The sequence below is a fragment of the Lissotriton vulgaris genome, chromosome 5 (genome assembly GCF_964263255.1).
Source record: "Lissotriton vulgaris chromosome 5, aLisVul1.2, whole genome shotgun sequence".
NCBI classification, from domain to species: domain Eukaryota; kingdom Metazoa; phylum Chordata; class Amphibia; order Caudata; family Salamandridae; genus Lissotriton; species Lissotriton vulgaris.
Window position 1 is genome coordinate 69,353,314 of NC_141693.1, and position 26,886 is coordinate 69,380,199.

Consider the following 26,886-nt stretch of genomic DNA (forward strand, 5'->3'; position numbering starts at 1 on the left):
TTTCCATTTTTAGGTGGGGCAGGAAAACGCTAAAGGTTTTCCTGGGTGGCGGGTTTTTGCTAGTGGGGTGGGCAGCCTGGAGCGGGTTGGCCATCCTGAAGGGTAACTCGTTGGATAGTACTAGGGGTAGTAGGCAAGAGTTAGTTCGGGGTTTTGGGATTTAGGTTTCGTAGGATCACTGTAGAGTTGAATTATGGTAAATAAATAAATAATGAATGTGTTCACGAAATTTATGATGCACCTGTCTTAAAATAAAGTGGCCTTTCTTGCTCCTAAAGAGGTGTGGACAGTGATTTCTTGCGCGAGGGGGGACCCAGGGAGAGCTAGGCGCGAGCCGGTCTCTTCCTGGGTATGTTCGCGCGAGAATCAGGGCATCAGGTGGGGACTGATTAGGGGAGGATATATAAGGGAGGCAGGCTGGCGGTTGGGAACTGCGTGGCGGGAAGCTAGAAGGGAGGTTTTGTTTTGCCCCACCCACCCTCCCTCTTTTTTTATTTTATTTTTCGTTTTTTTTATTTTTGCGGTACTCTAGGTGCTGCTTTGTTTTGTAGGTTTGCCACTGTTAGGACAGGTGTCTTTGTTCTTTAGGAGGCGGGTTTTTGCTAGTGGGGTGGGCAGCCTGGAGCGGGTTGGCCATCCTGAAGGGTAGCTCGTTGGGTAGTACTAGGGGTAGTAGGCAAGAGTTAGTTCGGGGTTTTGGGATTTAGGTTTCGTAGGATCACTGTAGAGTTGAATTATGGTAAATAAATAAATAATGAATGTGTTCACGAAATTTATGATGCACCTGTCTTAAAATAAAGTGGCCTTTCTTGCTCCTAAAGAGGTGTGGACAGTGATTTCTTGCGCGATGAGCGTTGCGCCCGCTTCACAGACACCGCACTCTGCATTGCAATAGGTGTTGATTTGGGAATTGTAAATGACAATGCCTTTTAATTTTTTAGAAACGGCATTGCTATTTACAATGCCAAAAGCTTCAAAACCCAAAGTTGCGAGACCTATTATTGCATTTTAAATGCTTATAGAATAATTGAAAATGGGTTACTTTTATGGCAGTTAATGGAGCATTACCCTGATGTTTATACGTAGTATTTGCAGATTGACATACAAAAATAAAATGTGCTGCAGCTCCCCTCTAGAGCAGACAAGGAAAACAGGTCTCCTGAATGGACACTATATTTCATAAATTTGAAGTGCATGTGAACATTCAGCCAATAATGTCTACGTATAGAACAAAAAAGTAATTGTTAACTACCCTTTCATTTGTGTCAAATACTGCCCTAATTACTTCCCAAAGAATGAAAACACGAGTTGGCCCGGCAGAGATTCAGATATATGCTACGGGCACAACATGCAGATGATTGCAGCATGTGCATAACAATCAGTAACAGAACCTATGCCCTACAGGTTGTCACTAAATCTCTAACAAATGCATGAGCCCACGGAGCGCTCTGCTAGGATTCAACCCTGTGAAATACAGATCACGCACTACGCATTGCATCACAATGACCAACTGAGCTATTCCATTAGTTTGAAAGAAAGCAGTGACTTTGATTACACACGAATCTCTGCAGCAAGTCTCTTAATCCACTGAGATATCTTATTATCTGATTCATCTGGCCAGCATACAAACATTACAATAGCCGAGTGAGGTAATAATTCTATTGAGGAAATCTGTAAAGTAGTAGAAGACCATGGATTCCAGTGCCGCTGTGATCAGCACAGCTTTTCATCCCTCTAAGGCACCCTGACTAAGAGGGCGAGTCGCTTTTGGAACAAATTATCTACATGAGTGGTAAAAAACTGTTTGACACCACTTGTGGATGTCTATGATAGATTTCTGTACTTAATTTTAAAATTTCCCATGTCATTGATTTCTTCGCCGTAACAATTGATTATAATCTATTTTTAAAAACTGCTTCAAATGTCACTGATTAACTAGTGCATTCACCTGCCCAGACCCCGGTCTGCCGCGGCGTATGCCGTTTGTTGCGGAGGGTCACACAGGCAGCATACTCACTTCCGCTTTCCAAGACGGAAGAGACAGTTAGCGCTCTACCAGATCCGGCCCCCTTCCCTATTTAACCTCGAGGGAGGCGCGGACGCTCGCAGCGGCGCTGGCGGCGCGCCAAAGGCAAGCCCGTCTGCGCCCGTCCGCGCCAGAACGCTGCCAGCTGCCACACCACTATCGTCGGCTCTAGCCGGTCTTCTTATTTTACCCAGTCACCCTCACCCTTTGAAAATGGCTACAATAACCTCACCTCATATCAGGTATGCACGTAATGAACTTTTAGAATTAAACTGTCCTCTCTTTATGGCATCAGAGACACTATTAACTGACCTTCGGAAGGCCCCCTGTGCTGTCAACCTAGAGCCATTAGTGAAGACTTGTACTAAGACAGATGATGCTCAGACCATTCCCACTAGCCCCGCACAGGCAAAATATACGGCCATATACTTCAACGCTAGATCCATTCCAAGACACGCTTTGGAGATATGGAGCCTCCTTGACCTCGAAAAGCCAGATCTGTGCTTTATATCTGAGACATGGCTACATGAGCACGCCATTCCCAACCTTCACATAGCCTTTCCCCAGCAATACTCTATAGTCAGGTCTGACAGAATAGGGGGAAGGGGGGGAGGAGTACTGATAGCAGCCAAGGAGAGCATGAATGTTCACATTATAGAAAGCCTTGTGGTAAATGAATCTGAAATTATAGTTTTCAGAGTGAACAGCCTGGTAAAAGAAGAAACATGGAAAGGGGCTTTGCTATATCGACCCCCAGGGAATAAAGGAGACTTCGCCAACACCTTATTGGAAACTATAGCCCCTCATGTATTGACAGCGGACTATATCCTATTATTGGGTGATTTTAATTATCACGCTGACGACCTGTCAAATACTGGCACAGAAAAATTAATCTCTTCTATGAACACCCTCAATTTGACTCAAAAGATCACAGGTCCTCCCATCAAGCTGGCCATATGCTTGATCTCCTATTCACTAACTCTCCTAATGTCTCGACGGCCACCCCTATTCCACTATTGTGGACTGACCACTATCTGGTGAAATTCGCCATAAATAGCCACAGACCAGAAATGATAAGTAATAAAAACAAAAAATCTTGCAGAAATATGAAAAAGATTACTTTAGCTGCCTTCTCTGAGAATTTTGTGGCAGATCAAACAGACCTGAAGGAAAGTGTTAATCTTGCAGCTTTGCATCAAGAGTCTGCGGTCGGCAAGGCACTGGACAAGATCGCCCCTCTACGAATGGTCCATTGTAGGGAGAAAATTTCACCCTGGTTCACTGACCAATTAAAAAACCTTAAAACCTTAACAAGAAATGCTGAGAAAACCTGGCGGAAAAGTAAAAATCCAAACGACCGTAAAACCTATCAAACCCTACACACTAAATATATGAGGGAAATAAAAACAGCAAAAAGATCACACTTAGCCGAACGAATAACCAAAGCTGAGAACTCATCTAAGGAGCTTCACCACATCTTAAAGGAATTCATCTCCTTTAAAAGTCCACAATCAACACCAAAAACTGAAGAATGGACGGAAGACCTTTCTAAATTCTTAGATGATAAAATCATAAACATATGCAAATCCTTCGAATGGATAATACAACCCCCCAATATTTACAACAGGACCCATACTCGAAAGAATCTGTATATACAAATGATTCTTCCCCGAGATGGGCCACTTTCGATTTGTTGGACAATGAAAAAACTATGCTAGTAGGACGGAAAATTAAATCAGGCTCCCCCAGTGACCAACTAACGTCCAACCTATTTGCCATCCTTGCCCCAGCGCTAGTAGACTCTCTTTCTGGCCTTTTCAAAAAATCCCTGAAAGAAGCAGAGTTCCCAAAAATTTGGAAGGCGGCAAGAGTTAAACCCATAGTAAAAAAACCTGGCGCTGATGCAAAAGCTTTTTTAAAGTATTGCCCTATTTCCTTGTTGCCATACTCAGGGAAAGTGTTGGAAGCATTTGTAAATGAACAACTGGTAAACTACTTGGAGACGAACAACTTACTCGATCCCTCACAGTCAGGTTTCCGTGCTGCCCACAGCACCAATTTATCCCACTTGTGTGGGCCCTTGCGTGCAACCAGATCGAACATTTAGTCACAGGTTCCGTGTGACAGGCAGGCAATTGTTTTCCACTCTTGATTCCGCCTGTCCACTGGTATTTCAGTTAAAGGACTGGTCTTTTTCCCTTTATGCTGTATATGTTATTTGATGTAATTGATTTAGGTTGTATGTACTGTATTCTAAATTGCACTTTGGTGTCATGTGACTGTTTGAGCATTTAGTATTAATTTTTGTATATAGTGTATTTATTGTGCACTCAGTTGTTTGTTTTTGCTTGTGACCTGATCGCTTTTGACAGTGGTTTCTTTTTGATGTCATGCTTTTATGAGCTTGAAACTTGCTTAAGAATCAAAATAAATGTCTTGCTAAGTAAATGGTTTGGTCACGCAGTACTTATGGGCTGTGTGAGCCCTAATTGGAAATTAAAATATCCAGGCTGGCTACTTTGTTCTGTTTTGCAATTGTTGAGGTCCAGGCTGGCCTGTTTTGTTGGACCCAATACCTTTTTGTATACACACAGCACGGAAACAGCACTGATCGAAGTTGTCGACAACATTAGGCTTGCTCTGGACAAACGTAAATCCTCTATTCTTGTCCTTTTAGATCTGTCGGCTGCCTTTGACACCATCTCCCACCAGATCTTGATCAGAAGACTGTGGGAGTGTGGTGTCAGAGGGCAGGTTTTAAAATGGTTTGTCATTTACTTGACCAACCGAACAACCACATTACAAGTAGACAATACAGTACTCGGCCCGTCATAAAAGGTGTGCCCCAGGGCTCTATTTTGAGTCCTTCGCTTTTTAATGTTTATATGGCCCCCCTGGCCAAAGTGATCAGGGCATGCGGGTTTGACGTGTTATCCTACGCGGATGATACGCAAATATTGGTCTCACTTGGCCCTGACGTAAACGACACCAAAGGCGTTTTAAAATGTGTATGGTAGAGGTAAAAAACTGGATGGGCCAAAACCATCTCCAGCTGAATGGCACCAAATCCGAAGTCATGCTATTTGGGCGAGCAAGTGAACACTGGACCCAAGATTGGTGGCCTTCGGAACTAGGGGAGTGTCCCGTCCCAAAAGAATCAGTCCGCAATTTAGGGTTCCGCAAGGACAACAAGTTATCCATGAAGGACCAAGTAAATCATACGGTGGGCACCTGTTTCGGAATTTTGCGGAGTCTACCAATTGAAGCACGCAGAATTCTGGTTCAGGGCCTCATCGTAAATAGGCTAGATTATGGCAATTCACTCCTCCTCGCCATAAACAAGTGCCATATCTGGAAACTGCAGGTTGTACAAAATACGGCTGCCCGTCTGATTCTAGGCCTACCCAGACGATCCCCCTCATTGCCATGCCTGAGAATCCTACATTGGCTCCCTGTAAATAAAAGAACTATTTTCAAGACCATGTGTCTGGTTCATAAACACATGCATGGTCGAGGACCAAAATACTGGACTCAGAAATTGACATGGTACTTGCCTGGTCAACAGCTGAGATCAAGCACTAAGTCACAGCTCACGCCGCTCAGAGTTCAAACTGCCAGAAATGGCGGTCGTGCCTTCTCTTTCATGGCACCATCCCTATGGAACGAACTTCCTCTAAGCCTACGCACAACAACGGAACATATGAGCTTCCGCAAAAAATTGAAAACCTGGCTCTTCTGCTAGTTCCATCTTCTGGCTCATTCTCCCTCCCCAGGATCGTCCGCATGCGCCATGAGACTCCCTTGGGATGTGATATGTTGCGCAATACAAGTATCCAGACTAGACTAGACTATTAATTAAAACCACTGAGATTGGGAAAAATGGGAAAAATGACACGCAATAATTACAGTGTAACATAACAAAAAGTCTGGTGTACCCAAATGCGATTTGATGTCCCAGTTGTACCGCACCTATAGTAGGGTAAAGAGGTGCACTCAAAGCTTGCAACTTCCTCGTTTTGTTTTCTTTATTTTTACGCATCAAAGTCTTGCTTAATTTTGTTTACCAACAGGATTTTTTCCCATTAGTGAAACTCCGTCGTCTTTACTCATCTAAGGATGCTGCTTTCTCTTTCATGATGCTTATTGGAGTATTGCATTTGAGTCTGAACATTTCATTCTTAGGGGGTCCGCGGTCAAGAGCCCTCGCGGACCTGGCGAAAGACTTTTGGGATTATTGTCTCGCCCATCAAGTCTCGGTTCAGGTGGAATACCTGCCGGGTCAGGCCAATCAGGTGGCGGATTGGCACTCGAGGTATCTCCGAGACTCCAGTCTGTGGAAGCTGGATGCTCAGGTGTTCCGCTGGCTGGCGGCGTGCTGGGGTCCGTTTTCCATGGACCTTTTTGCGTCCCGTCTGGACTTCCAGCTTCCGAGGTTCTTCAGCTGGAGACCAGATCCCTTGGCGGAAGCGACGGATGCGTTCCTCCAAGACTGGTGTCAGGAACGACCGTATGCTTTTCCGCCCTTCTCAATGATAGTACGGGCCGCGGCCCAGATCCGCCGTCAGGTGGCGGACGTGGTGATGGTGACGCCCGTTTGGAGGTCGCAAGTGTGGTTTCCAGTTCTTCTGGAACTTTCCTGGGATTCTCCAATCCTACTCCCCCGGCTTCCTCGTCTTCTCCTCAATCCAGACGGGGTCCCTCACCATCTCCTCCAGGGTTCTCTCTGCCTCATGGCATGGAGGCTTTCAGGAGACGTTGGTCGCTCCCTGGCCTTTCGAGCTCAGCTCAGCACTTTTTGTCCAAGGCCTGGGCAGGCAGCACTGCCAAGAGGTATAGATCAGCTTGGACCAGGTGGGTTCGTTGGTGTCTTCGACGGGGTTTGGATCCCATGGTCGCAGGCCTCGTTCCTATCCTGAATTTTCTTACAGAACTCTCTACCGCCGGATTGGCATACCGGACGATTAATACAATACGCTCTGCCATTTCGGCAGCTCATGCGCAGATAGATGGAGCAGCAGTTGGGGAACATCCCCTAGTATGTCGACTCCTTAGAGGAGTGCGTCTGGCTTTACCGCCGGAACCACGGTATTCCGTCCTGTGGGATGTTAACGTGGTGTTGAACCTTTTTCTTTCCTGGCAGCCTAACAAGTACCTTTCCTTAAAAGAACTGTCAGCTAAACTGGCGATGCTCTTGTGCTTAGTATCTTGTCGCAGGGTGTCTGATGTGCGTGCCCTGGATGTCACGGCGAGAGCGTTCTCCCCGGACGGGGTGACCTTTACCGTGGGTCGACGCACGAAATCGGCTACGAGGTCTATTTCCTACCCGGCATTTGCAGATGCCCCCAAGTTGTGTGTGGTACAGTGTTTGAAAACATATGAGGATGTTACGACGGAACTTCGCCCTCCGGGCGAACGGCAGTTGCTGATTGCGCTGCGCAAACCGCACAAGGCGGTCTCTTCCCCCACTATAGCCCGGTGGGTGCGTTGGGTTATGCAGGAAGCTGGTATTGATACGAGGCAGTTCGGAGCTCACTCTGCAAGAGGGGACATGGCCTCAAAATCTTTTGCCCTTGGGGCACGCTTAGAGGACCTCATGCGCGCTGCGGATTGGTCTTCGGATTCCACCTTCAAAAGGTTCTATTTTAAGCCAGTGGTGGATATTGCTAGTTTGGTGGTGAGTAAGCTTTAAACAAGCATAATCTGAAGCCTCCGGTCCTGACATAGAATCGAAATTTGCCTAGTGTAGTAACGGTAAGTTTCAATTCTATTAAGGACACGGAGGCGAGGATTATCCCACCCATGTCTCCTGCGGAGATCCCGCCCGTACTGGAGTAAGTAATCCGTTTTCCGACTTGCAGTTGGTCACTGTTTTCTTGGAGTGCATGTCGATGATTTGCTGATCTGCTTTGTTGCTTTGCCTTCATGCTTAGCGGTATGGCTTGGCTCACGCTGTTCTTTTTTCCGCCAGGGAATGATGATGCGAAAAGAGATGCCTGAGAATTTGGCCTGACTCGCCACGAAGAAAGAGGAGGAGTTCGTTGGTTGGATGCCTTATATTGGGGTTTATGGACACTAAAGAAGGACTGCCTAAATGTTCATCTCATGGGATTTGTAGTTATTAAACGATGTTATTACGATGTTTTCTGAGATTCCTATGTTGGGAATACTACAAAATTTTTCAAGTTTTGATGCTTTTCTGGCTGCTGTGCGATGTAATGTTAATAAAAAGCGAAGAGAGAAAAGCATAATCCTCGCCTCCGTGTCCTTAATAGAATTGAAACTTACCGTTACTACACTAGGCAAATTTCGATTCACCATCAGAATAACACCCAATATACAGAAAAAAATTAAATAGAAAACCATTCTAATAAAATAATGTAAATTACAACATTTCTGATAAAAAATTAAATAAAAAAATAAAATGTAAAAATGGTAATAAAAAAAGTAACAATAAGTGAAATAATCCTGAACCATTTTATTAAACTGACATCTCATCCTTCCATGCAGGCCTATGGCAAAAGCACACCGGCTGCCTACACAAAATGACTGCCAGCCACATGGTCAAAACAACAACTAGCAAAGATACATGGCCACGACAAAGAAGACATGCAGGCCACTGACAAAAGCAACTGCCTGCCTACACAAAATGGCCACCAGCCACATGGTCACAACAACAACCACCAGCACAGAGGTATGTCCACAACAAAGAAGACATGCAGGCCTTTGGCAAAAGCACACTGGTTGACTGCACAAAATGGCCACGAGCCACTTGGTCACAACAACAAGCAGGAGGTCTGGAAAACAAAGAAAACATGCAGGCCTAGGGCAAAAGCACACTGGCTGCCTACACAAAATGGGCACCAGTCACATGGTCACAACTACAAGCAGGAGGCCTGGAAAAGAAAGAACACATGCAGGCCTAATGCAAACGCACACTAGCTACCTAAACAAAATGGCCGCCTACCACATGGTCACAACAACAACAAGCAGCAAGGAGGCAAGGCCACCAGAAAGACTACATGCAGGCCTACGGCAAAAGCACACACTGGCTGTCTAAACAAAATGATCTCCAGCCACATGGTCAGACAACAACAAGCAGGAGGCATGGAAAACAAAAAGAGCGCACATAGGCCTATTGACACTGACATTATAGAAAATGGCCCCTGGCCACATGGCATGGGGAACAAAGACAAATGGTGGACTATGGCAAACACATTCACACATTGGCCATACAATGGGGGCATGGTGACACAGAGAAAACTGCATTCATTCAGCAATGCCAAAAAACTAAAATTAACTGAGCTAAATTGTTTTACAAAAACACATTCTCCAACAGCATCAAATATAATTTCCCCATCTACACACAGTTTGCAGAGAAAAATGTGAAATGCCCCCAAAAATATATTTTTTAATTTCATCTAAAACCATCCATGGCCAAAATGATGTTTCAATTGAACAGAAACAGTTATTTCATGCACCTATGACTGGTACTGGGACTACTAGCTGGAAGGCCCATTGAGTAGTCAATACAGTGAATTAAATGAATATTGCATATTCATTAAAACATGGAGAAAAAGAAAATGTACTAAACTGTGCAATATTTTTCCTTTACAAAAGAATACAAATTACATTGAAAAAAATAACTACTGAAACTGCAAGCCACCAACCAGAATACATTTTAAAAATTGAATAAAAATATAAATATATCCTGATGCATGCCCCCAATCAACGACACAACACCCTCATACAGCAGTTTGTTAACTTATCTGTGCAATCTCAAACACAATGTCCTTAAATCCAATGGTACATTTGCAGCAAATAAGGAGAGCGATTCTTCCAGCTTCAAATCCCAATGAAAAGTGACCAGGTGATGGAAAAAGTAATAGGAGAAGCCTGCTGAACAGGAACAGGAATTTGGAGTCTCTTGGGCACTTACTTCTTGTTAGAAAAAAAAGATTTACAAAAAGGCTTCTTGCACACAAAAAACATTTCCAATGTCCAGTTGGAGAAGAAAATCCACTCGAAAAATCTCTCAGCTGCTTCTCTAGCACAAAAGCTGCACAAATGGTGTGTTCGCGATTGACGCGCTACATTTGCGCAGCCGGGCTGGATCTTGAAATTATACATAATTGCATGATGCCACTGCAGCCCCATGCCTGTACTACATAGTCATCCACTGGCAATCGACATCTGCCAAGCATCGATGCCTCTCTACCACTTCATTTTTTCCTTACCATATGTCACAATTTGTTGTTAATTTTTCCCTAATCGTCCTTGTTCTCATCATCATCATGAATTAATGGAGGAGGAAGTTGTTTGAGGACATCACTATCTGATGCCCTATGCAATGTTTCAAGAGGGACAATTTCCTTTTTGGTGTTTTGGAACAGAGGAAGAGAGAGCTCCAAATTCTCACACACCCTTGTCTGGTCCCGTCTGCCCCACCTGCACTGGAAAATGTTAATTCAAAATTAACATTGTGCCTCCCCTGGTAAACTTTATAATAAACATTTCATACTCTGGCAAACAACACAGAACTTGATGGATCATTGGTGAGTTTTATGGCTGGGTAATAGACCGGGCCTCTGTGTGAATGTTAACTGATGAAGCCGGGGACATCAGTGCTCAATCCAAACAGGGTTGTGCATCTCTGAAACGAAGATGCAGAGAATGAGAAAAAGTCACTGCTTGATCTTTAGACACTCTGGTGATCCCCCAAACTTTCCAGCTCCAGGGCCTCCCATATGTAGGTGGCCCTCATCAAAACTTTAAATTGGAGTCTGTGGACATGATAAGAAACAACATCAGCTTGACCCAAACAGGTTTCCAAACCAATCTAAAGCTGCCCAAGTGGGCATTGCAGGGGAGATTCGCCCCAGTCAGGGGCATGTCCAGCCCTGGGCAAGAAATGGGAAGCCTGCAGCAAATTAAATCAAATAGAGAAAGTGTATTGATAAACCCACCCAAAATCCATCCAGAAGAAATGATATCAGGGCAATTACTCCAACATCATCAGATGTCCCACCAGATGATGAAGGGTAGAGAATGATCCATGTGGTATAGGCCATTGACCAAAAACAAAGCCAGAAGCTGGCCTATCCCACTGCAATATCCTGGTAGGGAATCAACCGGTTCACGTACTTATCAACACAGGAATGTAGATCAATGTTATGTCAAAACAACCACTCAGCTGAAACTAAAGCCAATGAAGATAAATATTTATGCCTACGAACATCCAAATCCACCATCCTTAACAGGAGTCTTCAACGTAATGTAATGTATATGTATAGGCTCATTCATGAGAAACAAGCAGTCAGGACAAAGGTGCACATTACCAAAGAGTGCAGGAATGCTCTTAAGCTGCCAGGCAGACAAACGTCTTCAGCTGATTCAGTTTGTGTGCACTGCTGAGTTGGACAATCTTCTCCAGGAATCCAACAGCCCATGTAATGGGTGTTTGAAAGGAAAGACTGTGTATCTGAATATCAATGCATCAGGTGAGATAACACTTTATTTCTGCAGTAAAACACAGTCATAACAACACAATACAGACATTACAATATTTGTCACGGCCTCATCTGCATACAAACTAAAAAACTGCAAACAATTACTTAGTAAAAAAACAGAAGATATAAAAACATTTTAAAAAGTCTATAGCAAAAAAAACAGGATAAGGGAGTCACACCGTAGGAGTCAATACCCAGGGCATCATGTCTGCATCATTTGTTCTCTTTTGGTGATAACACACTTCAACAAGCACTGGCGTTGCCAATAGGTCTCGCAGTAGGAAAGTTGGAGCTATTGGTTTTGTAAATGACAAAGCCCTTTATGTTTTAAAATTGATAAAAAAATAAAAGGCATTGTTATTTGCAATTGTAATGGCTCCAACTTTCCTACTGCGATACCTATTGGCAACGTGAGGGGTGTTGCGTGTGTGAGTGGCGTTGCGTGTGTGAGTGGCGTTGCGTGTGTGAGTGGCGTTGCCTGTGTGAGTGGCATTGCCTGTGTGAGTGGCACTGCGTGTGTGAGTGGTGTTGCATGTGTGAGTGGCGTTGCATGTGTGACTTGCGTTGTATGTGTAAGTGGCGTTGCATGTGTGAGTGGCGTTGCATGTGTGAGTGGCGTTGCATTTTTTATTGGTGTTGCATGTGTGAGTTCCGTGTCATGTGTGAGTGGCGTTGCATGTGTGTGTTGCGTGCGTGTGCGAGTAGTGTTGCATGGATGAGTGTTGTTGCGTGGATGACTGGTGTTGCGTGGATGAGTGGCATTTCGTGTGTGAGTGGCGTTGCGTGAGTGAGTTGCGTTGCTTTGAGTGAGTTGCGTTGCATGTGTCAGTGGCGTTGCATGTGTCAGTGGCGTATCATGTGTGAGTGGTGTTGCATGTGTGAGTGGTGTTGCGTGGGTGCGTTGCGTTGCATGTGTGAGTGGCGTTGCATGTGTGAGTGGCGTTGCCTGTGTGAGTGGCGTTGCATGTTTGAGTGTTGTTGCATGTGTGAGTGGCGTTGCGTGGTTGAGTGGCATTGCATGTGTGATTTGCGTTGCGTGTTTGAGTGGCGTTTCATGTGTGAGTGGCTTTGCATGTGAGAGTGGCGTTGGATGTGTGAGTGGCGTTGCATGTTTGAGTGTTGTTGCATGTGTGAGTGGCGTTGCGTGGTTGAGTGGCGTTGCATATGTGATTTGCGTTGCGTGTTTGAGTGGCGTTGCGTGTTAGAGTGGCGTTGCGTGTTAGAGTGGCGTTGCGTTTTAGAGTGGCGTTGCGTAGTTGAGTGGCGTTGCGTAGTTGAGTGGCATTGCGTGGTTGAGTGGCATTGCGTGGTTGAGTGGCGTTGTGTGGTTGAGTGGCGTTGTGTGGTTGAGTGGCGTTGGGTTGTAGAGTTGCGTTGCATTGTTGAGTGTCGTTGCATGGTTGAGTGGCGTTGCATGTGTGAGTGGCGTTGCATGTGTGAGTGTTGTTGCATGTTTGACTGGCGTTGCATGGTGGAGTGGCGTTGCATGTGTGAGTGGCGTTGCATGTGTGAGTGGCGTTACATGTACGAGTGGCGTTACATGTACGAGTGGCGTTACATGTACGAGCGGCGTTACATGTACGAGTGGCGTTACATGTACGAGTGGCGTTACATGTACGAGTGGCGTTGCATGTGTGTGTGGCGTTGCATTGTTGAGTGTCGTTGCGTTGTTGAGTGGCGTTGTGTTGTTGAGTGGCGTTGTGTGTTTGAGTGGCGTTGTGTGTTTGAGTGGCGTTGCATTGGTGAGTGGCGTTGCATGATGTGTGATTAGGCGTAAGCACTCTCTGCAACCTGAGGCGACCCCGTGATTAGAAAACAAGGGAATACAAAAGAACATATAGCAATATCAACCTTTCACAAACTATCACAAAGCTCAAATGCATTAAGGGCCTATTGCTAGCCAACTTGCTGGTACATACAAAGTTGGCAAAAATTTCATAAGAGGTGCGGCGACTAGAATCTCTTGATTCACTAAAACAACATGGCGTCGACATATTATATATAAGTAGTAGTTCTCCTAAAGCCAACTTGTTGCTACAGGTCTGGCAATTTTTTGTGACACGTTTAAACCAAGCGACACAAAAAATCCACTTTGAAAACAGTTTCGTATGTAAACATCGGACAAAATTAGGCATTTGTTTAGCGTTTGCGTTTAAAATACTATTTGCCTTCTTATTATCTCGAAGTTAACATTGGCCCTGAAGGTAGGCTGAAAGCTAGTTAGTTTATTATTGACCTTTAAAAGTTGTGAGGCGAGTTCTTTGGCTTTGTAATGCGAACCCGGTTTAAATTTTTAACGGCAAGGGGTGCAACACAAGAATGTTCTGGACAGGCACAGCCCACACCGGCCTTTGTCATCGCGAAAATGGCGACAAACAAGGGCAGGATGGGTGCTTGATAGCAGCAGAATGGCTGCAAAGGGCACCTCATTATCCGATGCTCAGTTTAACCGTCTGGCGCCAAGCCTGCCTCACATGCCGGTGATATGCTAGGACTGTTCTAAGGAGGAGTGCTGCTACGGCCTGGGGGAAGCTGGCTGGAGAGGGGGAGGAGGAATGGTGACAAAGCCAGTAGGCATGCATGGCCGGTCGGGGTAAACACTTAAGGGGGGGTTGCGGGAGTGAGCGTGGAGGAATGGTGACAAAGCCAGTAGGCATGCACGGCCGGTCGGGGTGAACGCGCAAGGGAGGGGTGGGAGTGAGCATAGAGGAATGGTGACAAAGCCAATAGGCATGCACGGGCGGTCGGGGTGAACGCACAAGGGGTGGGGGGGGGGCGGGTGGGAGCGTGGAGGAATGGTGACACGGTCGGGGTGAATACGCAAAGGGGGGGGGGTGAGCGTGGAGGAATGGTGACAAAGCCAGTAGGCATGCACGGCCGGTCGGGGTGAACGCGCAAGGGGGGGCGGGAGTGAGCGTGGAGGAATGGTGGCAAAGCCAGTAGGCACGCATGGCCGGTCGGGGTAAACACTTAAGGGGGGGTTGCGGGAGTGAGCGTGGAGGAATGGTGACAAAGCCAGTAGGCATGCACGGCCGGTCGGGGTGAACGCGCAAGGGAGGGGTGGGAGTGAGCACAGAGGAATGGTGACAAAGCCAATAGGCATGCACGGCCGGTCGGGGTGAACGCACAAGGGGGGGGGGGGGTTGTATGGGTGGGAGCGTGGAGGAATGGTGACACGGTCGGGGTGAATACGCAAAGGGGGGGTTTGAGCGTGGAGGAATGGTGACAAAGCCAGTAGGCATGCACGGCCGGTCGGGGTAAACGCGCAAGGGGGGGTTGCGGGAGTGAGCGTGGAGGAATGGTGACAAAGCCAGTAGGCATGCACAGCCGGTCGGGGTGAATACGCAAAGGGGGGCTGGGAGTGAGCGTGGAGGAATGGTGAACTCGCTATACGAGTGTGTTCATGTCTTGCAAACAATTAGTATGGCATAGAGCCCAAGTGGCTTAAAATATCCAGTGATGGGAGCGGGCAATGAATCTGATGACCAGGACTTTTGATAAAGTGTTGAAGGGGAAACATTTTGCTCGTAAAAGTAAGATTAGAGTGCTAAATTGAGCTTTTGGTTCTAAAATTCGATTTCAGTTTGCCGTTTTCGAAGCTCCTGACGCCCAGGCATATTTGTTTACCTTAAGTGTCTAAGTAAATATATAATTAAAATAAATGAGTACATGGTTTGATAATGCGTACTGCAATCTGAAGTGACTCCACTTAGACTGAAGAAATCATGCAGCCAGCGGCTGAACGCCATAAAAAGTTTCGCAGCTGGGATCCAAGGCGCAGTGGGGGTCGGTTGGTGAGTGTGGAGGCGTAGGTAGAAAGAACAACAACAATATACTTTAACTATTTTGTTGGCTCTAAACGCCCCTTAAAAAAAGCGTCAGAATACGTGCATGGTTATTACGATCTGAGCTATTTTGCCTCTATATTCCAATGTGATTGTCATATCGAAAATAGTATAGCTCAGCTGCTCGTGAAAACTTAAAGCTCATTTTGAAATGGGTTCTCACGAGCTGCAGTAAAAAATATGATGTCATTTGTTTTTAATTGGGTATTTTTAACGTGTTTCTATAAGGAGCCCTCGGTGGAAAAAAAGTGGTGAAGTCCGTTTTCTATGTTTACAGATGAGCGCTCCGTAATGTTGTGTGCAGCTGTCCCGGCATCCCCTTTGACTGGTGATGGCTGAATCATAGAGTGATGTTAGAGCGGAAATCCGGGTCCCCTGAATCAGAGTTGTTTTAGCATCCACAGTGTTCCGGTCAGACCTAGGCTCTCTCTCTTGAACATGGCGGCAGTGAAACAGCATCAATCGCTGCTTGAAGAACCTCCGCACCTCAATGGAGAGTTGGAAGTAGAGGACAAGGATGAGGCAGATACGTCAGAAGAGCCTGGCAAGAGGAAGAAGAGCAAGGCTCCTGGGGGTCAGAAGTAAAATAAGTGGAGGTGGAGGAGAGCAGCATGGATAGGTGGGGTGTTGTAGGAGGAGTGAGATCATGGCTGAATGAAAGAAGAGGAATAAAATAACCAGACGGCAAGGCTGTGATTGCGTGGAGAGAGAGGGGAGGTGCTGGTGTGGGAGGGGGGAGGAGCGCTTCTAGGGAAAGGTTGTGATTGCGTGGAGAGAGAGGGGAGGTGCTGGTGTGGGAGGGGGGCGGTGCTGGTGTGGGAGGAGTGCTGCTAGGGAAAGGCTGTGATTGCGTGGAGAGAGAGGGGATGTGCTGGTGTGGGAGGGGGGAGGTGCTGGTGTGGGAAAGGGCAAGGCTGTGCTTGCGGGGAGAGAGAGGGAAGGTGCTGGTGTGGGAGGGGGGAGTTGCTGGTGTGGGAGGAGTGCTGCTAGGGGAGTGAATGCTCGTGCATGTTTGATCACGTGATTCACGTGAACTGCAAGAAAACCGCGGCTGAAAGCCCTTTGGTTTGAAGAGAAAATAGCCGACTTGAATTCTCCCCATTTCCCATTCCTGCGGAATGGTAAAGGCGAGACCTAAAAATGAACAAATGCTACTACAGTGTGTGAGGGACTTTAACAGTTGCAGATACAACCATCTCTTGGCACATCTCCTGACACCACTTATTCTAATTATTGGGACTAAAACCTTTTTGGAGTATGTCAGGTTGTACTTGCAAAAGAAAGTGAAGTGAAGCAAACTCTTGGGTGAGGGCTCATAACAAGGACAGAGGAGCACGTTACTTGAATTAAATTCACCCAAAGGAAAGCTCAAATGTCACAAAAAATCTGGTTAAAAGGACTCCGTCTCAGGTAGCATCCATCACCAGACTTAGATGTAGCAGAGGGGGTAGAAAAGAGTTCTGGTCTCCCCAGGTCAGACATTTCTGGATTAATGTATCACAACCAGGTTATGGCCAAGCCTCTATAGCAAGCAAGGCAATCAGTGATCACCTTCCTTTGGAGACCTGCGTTTGGGTTCACCCAGACATCACATCATAGCACCAAAGGGCCAATTTGATGCCATCTTCTACATACTAAACCGCAAGCTCCTGATGAACTATTGATAAAGGCGAACAATGCGGCTGACCATGGTTAAGCACCTCAATTTCAAAATACATTTGTGAGTCCTTAGTTTGTGCAGACCATCTGGAGCTTGCCGCACTTTCGCTCCACTGAAGAACAGATACCAAGGCTTGTAAAGGGAAGGGTGGTGCACCAAATGATCAAGTCCAAAAAATGTCCAATTTATCCAAATGGGTCCTTTATTGTTTTCAATCTTTTGAAAACACAGCTGTGTTTTTAAAAGATTGAAAAGAATAAAGGACCCATTTAGATAAATTGGAAGCTTTTCGGACTTGATCATTTGGTGCACCGCCCTTCACTTTACAACTCCAGATGAACTATGTAGGTTGCACAAGCTGGGGGTACACCTTAGAGACGTTGCAGGACCCTTCTCTCTTCAGTCTGCAGGGCGGTGGTGTTAGAATATCCCCAGATGCCCGCCACATAAGTAAGAATTGGGAGGCATTTGCTCCTGAAGACCTCCAACAGGGGGGCCGTGGGCTTTCCGCCAATACGGGACCACTCCAGTTGTTGACACGGAGCAAGCTGTTTATGGACTAATATGTCCAACTATATCCTTTTTCTGATTCACCTTTATATTTCTTGTATATTCACATTAGGGGTAGCACATCTTTCAGAACAGAGGCCCTGAAGAAAGCTTGTGGAACCCCTTGTCCTGGTGGCTGAAACATGTTGGCTTTTTTTTGTGGCAGTCGATATTTGTTAAGTCTGCCTTGACGTTTGCACTGTTCTTGGTTTTAATTAGAGGGTGAAATAACCATTTGAATAAAACATATTGATTACCTTTTCACCACTCTATTTTATCTCACCACCTACTATTATCATTTTTGCACTGCACATATTCCCATACTTTGTCATCTATCTCACGGTCAATACAGTGTTTGTGGGTTTGACTCACTGAGATTCTTCTAGCTATTGGGTGTGGACATGGTCCCAATGATCGAGGGACAGACCACCCCATCCTTTCTGGATGACCAAATGAGAATATAGATCATCGCAAGACGTTTTGATGGGAATCCATGATCATTATTTCTCTGAGTCTCACTGACAACCACCTGTGGTCTTGATTTAGCTGCACAAGTATGTACCCTCGACACTCATAGACTGTATAGTGATTTGGTATTTTACAACCGAACTAACCGTGTCTGTTATTTAGAGTAGGATCTATTGTACCTAGCTCCTCTGTACTAGACCCCTGGTTCTTTGTCTGTTGTTCCACTTGACTTTGGGGGGATTTGAACCTGGCAGGTCTCTAAATATCCCTCGGACCCTTTCTCTCCCTGTGGTGTTATTCTTTTTTTCTTTTCTTTCCACCAATTATTAGAAGACATTGTGAATGCTCCATGGGTCTCAGTGAGTGCTGATTTGGGGATTTTCCCTGACATGCGACAAACACTGATGATTCTGAACGATTACTCAAAATACCCATAGGTCCAAGAGAGAGGTCCACGTCAGCGGAGAAAGGGAGACCAAAACTTCATACAATAATTGTCAGCCCTCAGCATCTCTAGTAAATTTAGAACAGACGATGGGCAGTCATTTCAGGAACAAGAAATGGATGATTACCCGACCCAGTTACACATAAAATGAATAAAAGTGACACCTCGATGCGCAGACAAATGGACCAAAATGTATTTGTGAACCCTCACAAAAGCAGCACATTTTGCTCTCGCAGAACATCAGAACATTGATTCTTCTTGAAGATTTACTTGCTGATTCCTCAGACCATGACGGAATAAGCTCCAAGCCAACTGCATATGTGGAGAACGGTGGTGGACATCATTCCCCACCATCCAAGGTGGACACCAACTACAGAAGATGATGATGCCATCATGGCTACGAGAATCAAAGGCTTAAATGAAGCCAGTTGAAGACACAGGGCCAGCTTCTCTGATGTGTGTGACTGATCTGTTGCTAGTCAAGGACTGTCATCAGAGGAGCAAGTTCTGAATCCCGGATAAACTGACTCTGTGGAGGACCACCCTTGTTCAGAAGCAAAGCTATGGTGTCAGTGAAATGAGGACTGGGGCAGGTGACAAGAAACATGTCTTTTGCAGGTTTCAAAGCTCCTTTACCCCTGCAAGACAGTGCTTCTCGAAGGGGATGAGGATCTCTATGTGGGCAACTGGGTTGAAAGGTCTCCATGAAAGGAAGTCCCCTGAAGCAACTGAGTATCGAGGAGAAGTAAGTGAAATGGACCTGAACAGTAAGATGGGTGCCTCTCAGATGGGATCTGATCATCACAGGCACCATCTCCAGGTGAATTCTGCCACCTCTCAGCACTACAAAGCCCACAAGCAATACAGTGTTTGAAACTACAGTCAGTCTACGCTGGACTGGTGTTGCTGTTTGCTGTTAAAGTTTTGTAGGAATCTTAAACTAATGTGCATGCGTAGTACCCTTGTTCAGGCCATTTCAGATTCCAGAGATCACCCTTCGATCTGGGCCCATACATTCAGTCCGGGTGATATCATCGAAAAAATAAAAACTGCTTAAAGCCCGCATAATGTGTTCTTAGCATGTAAGTCACACAGTCAGCATGTACCATTTCAGTGCCAAGAAGCAACACAACAACAACATCCACTGGACATCCCTCCAGATCTCAGTGCAAGCTGCGTGCCTCTCAGAAGTGCTGCACCAGCTGTGCTCCAAATCCACTCCATGTTTGCTAGTAATGCAGGCTCACTGCAGCAACCCAAAGCTGTCGTGTTCCACAGGAGAAGAGTGGGCCATGTAGCCGTGCAGTAACATTTTGACTCACGAATCTCGCTTCACTATTCAAATCTCTAGGAGTCACGCCGATTCCATACTTTAAATCTCACTCACAGATAAATGTTGGTAGCAGTACACAGTTTTATCCCACACACACCTCTGGATCTTCTTTACCCTGCAGTTTTTTGGGTCACAACATCCAAACAGCCAGGCTGCCTGTGGTCCTGCGCTCATTCAGCCTTGGTCTTCCACATTTTCCTTCTGAACATGTCTGGAACCTTGAATGATCAGTTCTCCAATCAGTGTTGAGAACCATTTGCAATTATATTTTGTGTTTCCCCACATCTTACAATATTTTGTTAAGTGATCCAGAGGACATGTATATGTTAAGCCTTTGAGGAGACAGTATTGTTAGCTACACAACAGAATACATCATTGAGAAGTATAATGTCTCATTAAGCTCTATTAATAATGAGTTAGAAAAACTAGCCAGTAAACAAGCAGCACATATGTGTGTGGCACCTCATGGTGAAGGTTTGGAAACTTAATTACAGGTTTGAGGATTGGCATGAGGCCCCTGGAAGGATCCCTCAGGGATGGAGAGATTCTAAAGGAAACTTAGATGTGGGGGCAGTCTCTGCAGGTGAGAGAAGGTGGCTGATAGGGCTGGAGTCAACCCCTCCCCCCATTGCCCACAGGAACGGAGAGATGTGGGATCAGACACCCGAGCCAACGGTGTGACCATGATGCAGAAGTTGTAAAGAAATTTATTTTTTAATCTTCTTTCAGAAATGAAAAATGACAATGATTTGATGCCCCCGGACCAGACCCCCGTTATCAATGATATACGACATGTAACTGATGACGCTGAGCCACTGATGTTTATTGTTTGAATCTGTATTGTTACCAAAACATGATAATTAAAGAAGTTAAAAGAAGGATTGAAATAAAGCTTCGGAAGACACACAAGGAAATCTCTGAGGACTGGAATGAGTGGTCAGTGACCTGGGCAGAGGTTTGAGGGTTGAAATGAGGCTTCTAAAGACTCAAGAGGATGCTTCGACTGGAGGGAGGTCACTGCAGACTGGAGAGAGATTTTTTACGATTAGGAGCAGATCTGAGGATTACAATGAAGTTTATGAGAACTGGACGAGGCCTCTTCTGATTGGAGGGAATTTACTAATGAATAAGGCCTGACTCTGGCTTTTATGACATTTCAATGACGTTTTGAAGCATTGAAGGGATACGTTAAATACTAGCATCATAGTTAGATATTTTGAATGAGTTTTTTACAACTCTGAATTAGAGAAAACCTGAGGGGACTTTTCCAAGATGTGCTTGCATTTTGTGTGTGTTCAGGGTACTTTTCTTAGGGCTTCAGGTAAGTATTAAAGTTAAAATATGTTTTGTGATGACAGCAGTTTATTTCTGTGGTAATTGTTTCAGTACTCAAGGAGGTTTTTGACGACTTGGAGGGATTTTTGAAAATTTAAGAGTTTCCTGATGATGCAAAGGAGTTTTCTGAGGACTTAAGTTTTTAGGGAAATCAAAGATATTATCTGAGGACTTTAAACTTTATTTGAGGATGCAAAGTGATGAGTATCTAAAAATATCCTAACACTTGTGTGAGCTCAGTGGTGGCATTTACACACTGCAGCAGTGAGACCTGCTCCTTACCCACTGAGAGGAGGATAATAAACCAGCCTTACCTGCTCAGGGTGCTCCTGACATCCTGCAAAACAGAGAAACAAACACAGAGAAATCAGTTTCCACAGGAGATGGTAACGTTATGGCAGTATTTTTAGGAGTGAAACACTTAACTATCTATGGTTAGAAAACAGGGACTGGGGTCACATGACAGAGCACATTCTGGGGTATACCATGACTAAGCACAGAATGTGATATTCTGAATGAGGTCACACGATATAACAGAAACTAATATTCTGAATGGTAAGGACGTAGCACAGTGTCATTCTGAAAATGTTTTTGAAAGTAGTGTGCGATTTGTGTGTGAGTGTCTGTGTCCAAGAGAGTGCGTGTTTGAGTGTGTGTGTTTGTGTGTGTGTCCGTATGTGTGAGCATGAGTGTGTGTGAGTAAAAGTGAGTGAGAGTCAGTGGCAGGTAGTAAGTGAGAGCTAGTAAAAGGCAGTGAGTAAGAATATGTGAGATTGAGTGTTAGGAATTATGAGTGAGTCAGAATGAGTGATAATAAGGGTGATTGCACATGAGCAAGAAAGTATGAGTGACTTTGAAATAGTGTGAATAAAAGAGAGAGTTGTAGTGTAGTTCCTATTTTCCCAATAGGCCCTGCGCATTGGAATAACATAAACAGTAGTATCGACGTAGAAGTGCGGATCTTCCAGGCCTCCACTGACTATGCTAAACTTAATTGGGTTTGTTACCAACTAGCTCAGAGGTCACTGGAAACTTTCTTGACTGAAATAGGAAGTGATCAGCTTCCCTGGTACAGACAAGAAGGGATTCAGTTTTCCAACAACCGTGCAACATGACAACTTTGCTCCTCAGATCAAGAGTCAATCTCTAGGGTCGTGTGAAACAATAGACAGTTATTTTACTCAGTCAGTGGTTGTGCAGTTTACTTTCACAATATGTAGAGAATAGAGAGACGGGCGTTTGTCAATAAAAGGTAACATTTATTGAACAGTCTTTCTTCTCGTACAAGAGAAATGAATTGCCACAATTGCAAGACTTGTTATTATAAAAAGTACGTACAGTAAGATAAGTATTGCGAAGTAATACTGTAAAAGCATTGATATGGTTTCTTAGCCATACAATGGTTTAAAAGGAATAAAACATATATACATCCATATATACATTAGGCTAAAATACTCAACTGGTGCTTCTAACTACGCCTACCCCAGTGTACCTGACCTAAGCCTAATACTTGGGAGGGGAGTAAGTAAGTAGCTTTAGTTTAAGTTGGTTTTGCCAAGGTTTGCTTCAAGAATTCTCTTCTAAGGGTTTAGTCAACACCATACCTCTGGAATAGAATGATGGAGGTCTGGTATCTCCCTCAGGGCTCGATATCCCAGTCACCCGCAAGGGTAGACTAGAAACGCCGGAGCTGGATTTCTCTGCAGGAGAAAGGCAGCGTCTCTTCTTCAGCGCGTCGAGGAGGAGGAGGAGGAGGGGCAGCGTCAGCGGGCAGCTTGCATCTGCTGGGCTCTTTGCAGGGGTCGGCTGTTCAGCTCCTAAGTTCACCACACCATCGTTCGCTAGTTAGCAGCGATAGCAGTAGCGATAGCAGCTATGGTATCATCAGCATGACAGCTTCTTCAGCAGCAGCGAGATAGCTGGCAGCATCAGCTTCACCAACACAGCAGCGATGGCATTAGCGTAAACAACAGCGTTTGCTTAAGGCAACGTTGGTAATATTTATACCTGAAAGGTGCCTTGTTTGACGTAAGTTTTTGGACATAAGACGTCAATAAAGATGTCACTAGGTAGTGATCGTTTATCAGTGCTCATTAGAGTTCTATTACTAATCAAAACACAGCAAGCGGGGATTTCCAGGTTTGCTGAGTTTTTATCTTGTTGAAGAACTCGGAGTGTTAATCTAGGAATCTCAGATAGTAACTTCTGCTCTGTCATTGCACTAATTGGTTGCAAAGGAAGTGGCAGAGAAAGCTATTCTGGAATGTGGCTCTGTTCATGTGAGGCCAGAGACGAGTTTCTGAATATTGCACTTTGAACGGTTATGCCAATATAGGGAATAAATGGATTTATAGCCGAATTGGGGCATAAGGTCACAGTATCGATCAGGGTCCTAGATTAGAACGCTACACCCACTCCACGAATTCATGTCCATCAAATTACTAAAACTAAAGCAATAAGATGCATGTGTAACATTGCCCACCCCAAAATACATATATGCATTTGAAATAGGCGTATTTGTAATACGTGAAAATTTAGGTACTGTACGTTTTTTCTGAAGCATAGAAATCATTCAAAAATTATAGCATATGAAATCAATGAACGATTATGCAAAAAGAATTACACATGAAATATCTCTGAAACAGAAGAAGGGCGAGATAATTTCATCACATATAAATGCATTGCAGTAAAATGTGCTAGAGGCTGGTGTACAGTTATTATGTCTCTAGATGTATGTAGAAATAGAAGTTGAAGCTTCTGTTCTCTATGAATAGTTTTACTGTAAGCAAAGAATTTTTCGTGCCAGAAAAAGGTGAATATTAAAAAGTGTTCAATTCAAAAGAATTATTGCTTGAACTGGGAAAATAGAGTTCCAACGCTTTTAGCAGTTTTTGTTGATCAAAACTGAAGGCCGAATTCAGAGTTCATGGGAAAGCTTCTCTAAAGTTATTATTTCTGTCCAGGTGAGAACATCATATCAGACAGACTCTCAAAGAATTGGTCTACAAAATCAGGTGACAGTTCAACCAAATTCGATAGTGCTGTAACTTGGCAGGCGTGAGAATGATTGCTGTCATCAAAGTCAGGATCAGCAATGCTCACAGAAGGTCGTACCTGGGTGATGCTGCTTTTGTCACTCGCTCCACTGTTACCACCTAGTCGTAGCACAGGAGTCTCAACGAATGTCGTCATCAGGATTGGTAGCTGCTGGGGACAGCACAATGCGTGAGCCGTTATCGGACTTAGCAAAGTATCGATATCCATTGGTACTGCTGATGGAAGTGAAAGACAGATGTCCAACACGCACTCATCTCCGCATTGCATACATCGTAGTACAGGTAAGATGCACGATTGCCATATCGGTCTGAATTAAAGGAACCAGGTCATGTTTAGATCTCTCAGCCTGGCCAATCCAAGGACTCTAGTTATTCTGTCCCGGTAGAGCATTGCTAGGATTGTCTCTTCCATTCCCATAGGAGTCATGTCTGAGCTGTGGCTTGCCATAACGAAGCAGGAGGGTCAAAAATAGAATCCCTGCTACAAGTCCCAAAAATAGGGGTATGCCGCCAAAAACAGAGTGGACAAAATTTGGAACGATTCCCAGAATTGCTTGAAATGGTGTTAGCAGTCCCGTAAAAATCGTCTCAAATATGCCTGGGATGCCTGTGGCACTAGACATGTTAAGGAGTTGGCTAAGCATTTCTACGAAATGCACGGGGCAATTTGTTGATAAAAGGTCATGAACCTCCGTAGCTGTCCTTGCAACTAGAAGATCATACGTCTCTTTTGATGACGTTATGGGCACTGTTGTCTGTAAAAGCACAGATTTCATTTTGCTCAAAGTATCAATTCGTATAGGAGAGAAATGCAGACAAGGCCAGATGGGAGTCTCTATGTCTCCAGGCCCGCTCGGGAACAATGCTTGCATACAGCATTTGACCGTGGATGTTACGCTTACGAGATAACTTCTCCCTGGAACAAGGCCACAACATCTGTGATCCGTTCTAAGAATGTAACTCCCATTCGAAAGTTGCATATAGAAGGGCTCTATCTGCGTTGCCGGTGTGACAAGCTGGTGGCATGAAAGGTTGTTAGAATTACCTTCACAGGCTCCGTGTAAATTAATACCCTGACACAAAAGTATACCGCTTAGTGAATGTTTACAATTTTCACCACTAAGAAGTACATTTTTGTCGCTGTCACTGTAGCATGAATGTGTGTATGGTAATTTCCACTCTGATTTTATATATCCTTTACCCAATCGTTCATACTGGCCAGTAGGTATGTATTCAAGGGACTTTTTAAATCGGAAAGTTGTTATCGGAATAGTGATAATCCCGTGTATTATCCATTCATTGACAGGACTTTCTGACATTGTCAATGGTAATCTCTCAAGTTTTTCGATGCTCAGGATTGTATAGTCTGCTCCTTTCTGTGCCAAACTGATTTGTTTATCAGTAAGGTTAAAAATGGAAAATAATGACGTTGTGTTGATTAAACGACAAGGCACATAGCCTGAACGAAGATTTTGCAGCGTCCAGCCTAATTGTACAATAGAACGTAATTGAGATTGGCCATGCTGTAACATTAGCAAGTCTCTGTCTATTATGTCAAAGGCAGAAGATACAATACTGTCCAACGAATATATTCTGGAGGACAGAGTCATTAACCCATTGTCCACTACAGAAAGTGATTTTTCCAAATTAATACGATCAATTTCTCGTATTTTTTCAGCTGTTTCAATTTGTGTGACTTTCCAAGCCTCGTTGTACGCAGCATAGATACTGGTCGCTATGAAACGCTTTTGATGCTGTTTGCGTGGTCCCATAATAAAATCGCGCAAATCAGCACCATCTTTTAGTAAAGACAAGTGCTGCTTAATTTCAGCCAGTGTAGATGATCCTAGCCATTCGAGGCAGAGTTTCCCTACACTGCATGTTGTTACTATCCCTGGATGTTGTCTCTGGGAGTATCTAGGGTCTTGTCTGGTCATTTTTAACCCCTGTGTTTTGTTCAGGAATCTATCTTGACAGTTGTTTGTGTCAGTAGGCCAGATTAACCACTTTTTCCAATCAGGATGTGTTCTGTTAAAATGTAAAATTTTAGATACGTCTATCTCAATATCTGTTGTTGCATTCTCAGGTATTGGCTTCGGAATAGACGGTTTGTTTAGGTCTTTGATCTTAGCTAAGCCAAGACAGGATGTTTGGTGAATTGTGTCATTTAAAAACATCATGTGTTCTGGTATCATGCAGGTTCTGAATAGTGCTTCAAGGCCTTGTACCTGCCAATCTTTTGTACCCCAAATGGTTTTTATTTCAATGTTATTTTTCCAATAATCAAAACCAAATGTCATCATTCTGTCATAAAATGCTTCTGAATATATTAATTTAGAATTTGTCAGCATTGTTTATATTCCTGTTTTATCTAACAGTTTGTAATAAAACGTTTCTGCATCACTGGTGTTAAACCCTGAGAAGTATTTGAATTTCTCAAAAAATGTTTTAGAACTGCTTTTAGGTGGTGTAGCACAATGTTCCCATTGATTATACTTAAAAACATTTCTAGGCTGTGCAGATTTATGCAAATAATGATCGCCATAATGTGTGTAGCAGAATGTCTGCTCATAACTAGATGAACCTTGTAAATAATCATGTTCTGTGAATCTAGCTGACATTACTAAATCAGACATCATGTCATTAATACTGTTAAAGTCCCA

The 26,886-nt window shown here is 44.5% G+C and overlaps 1 protein-coding gene across 2 annotated transcripts in view; it reads right to left on the minus strand.

The window, feature by feature from the left end:
* Positions 1-26,886, minus strand: part of LOC147710201 (E3 ubiquitin-protein ligase TRIM39-like) — a 488,982-nt gene that overhangs the window by 243,205 nt on the left and 218,891 nt on the right. For both annotated transcript variants that reach the window (XM_086919949.1, XM_086919948.1), the window contains exon 4: positions 21,482-21,504. In XM_086919949.1, coding sequence (XP_086776075.1) covers positions 21,482-21,504 — 23 coding nt within the window. The remainder of the gene's footprint in view (positions 1-21,481; positions 21,505-26,886) is intronic.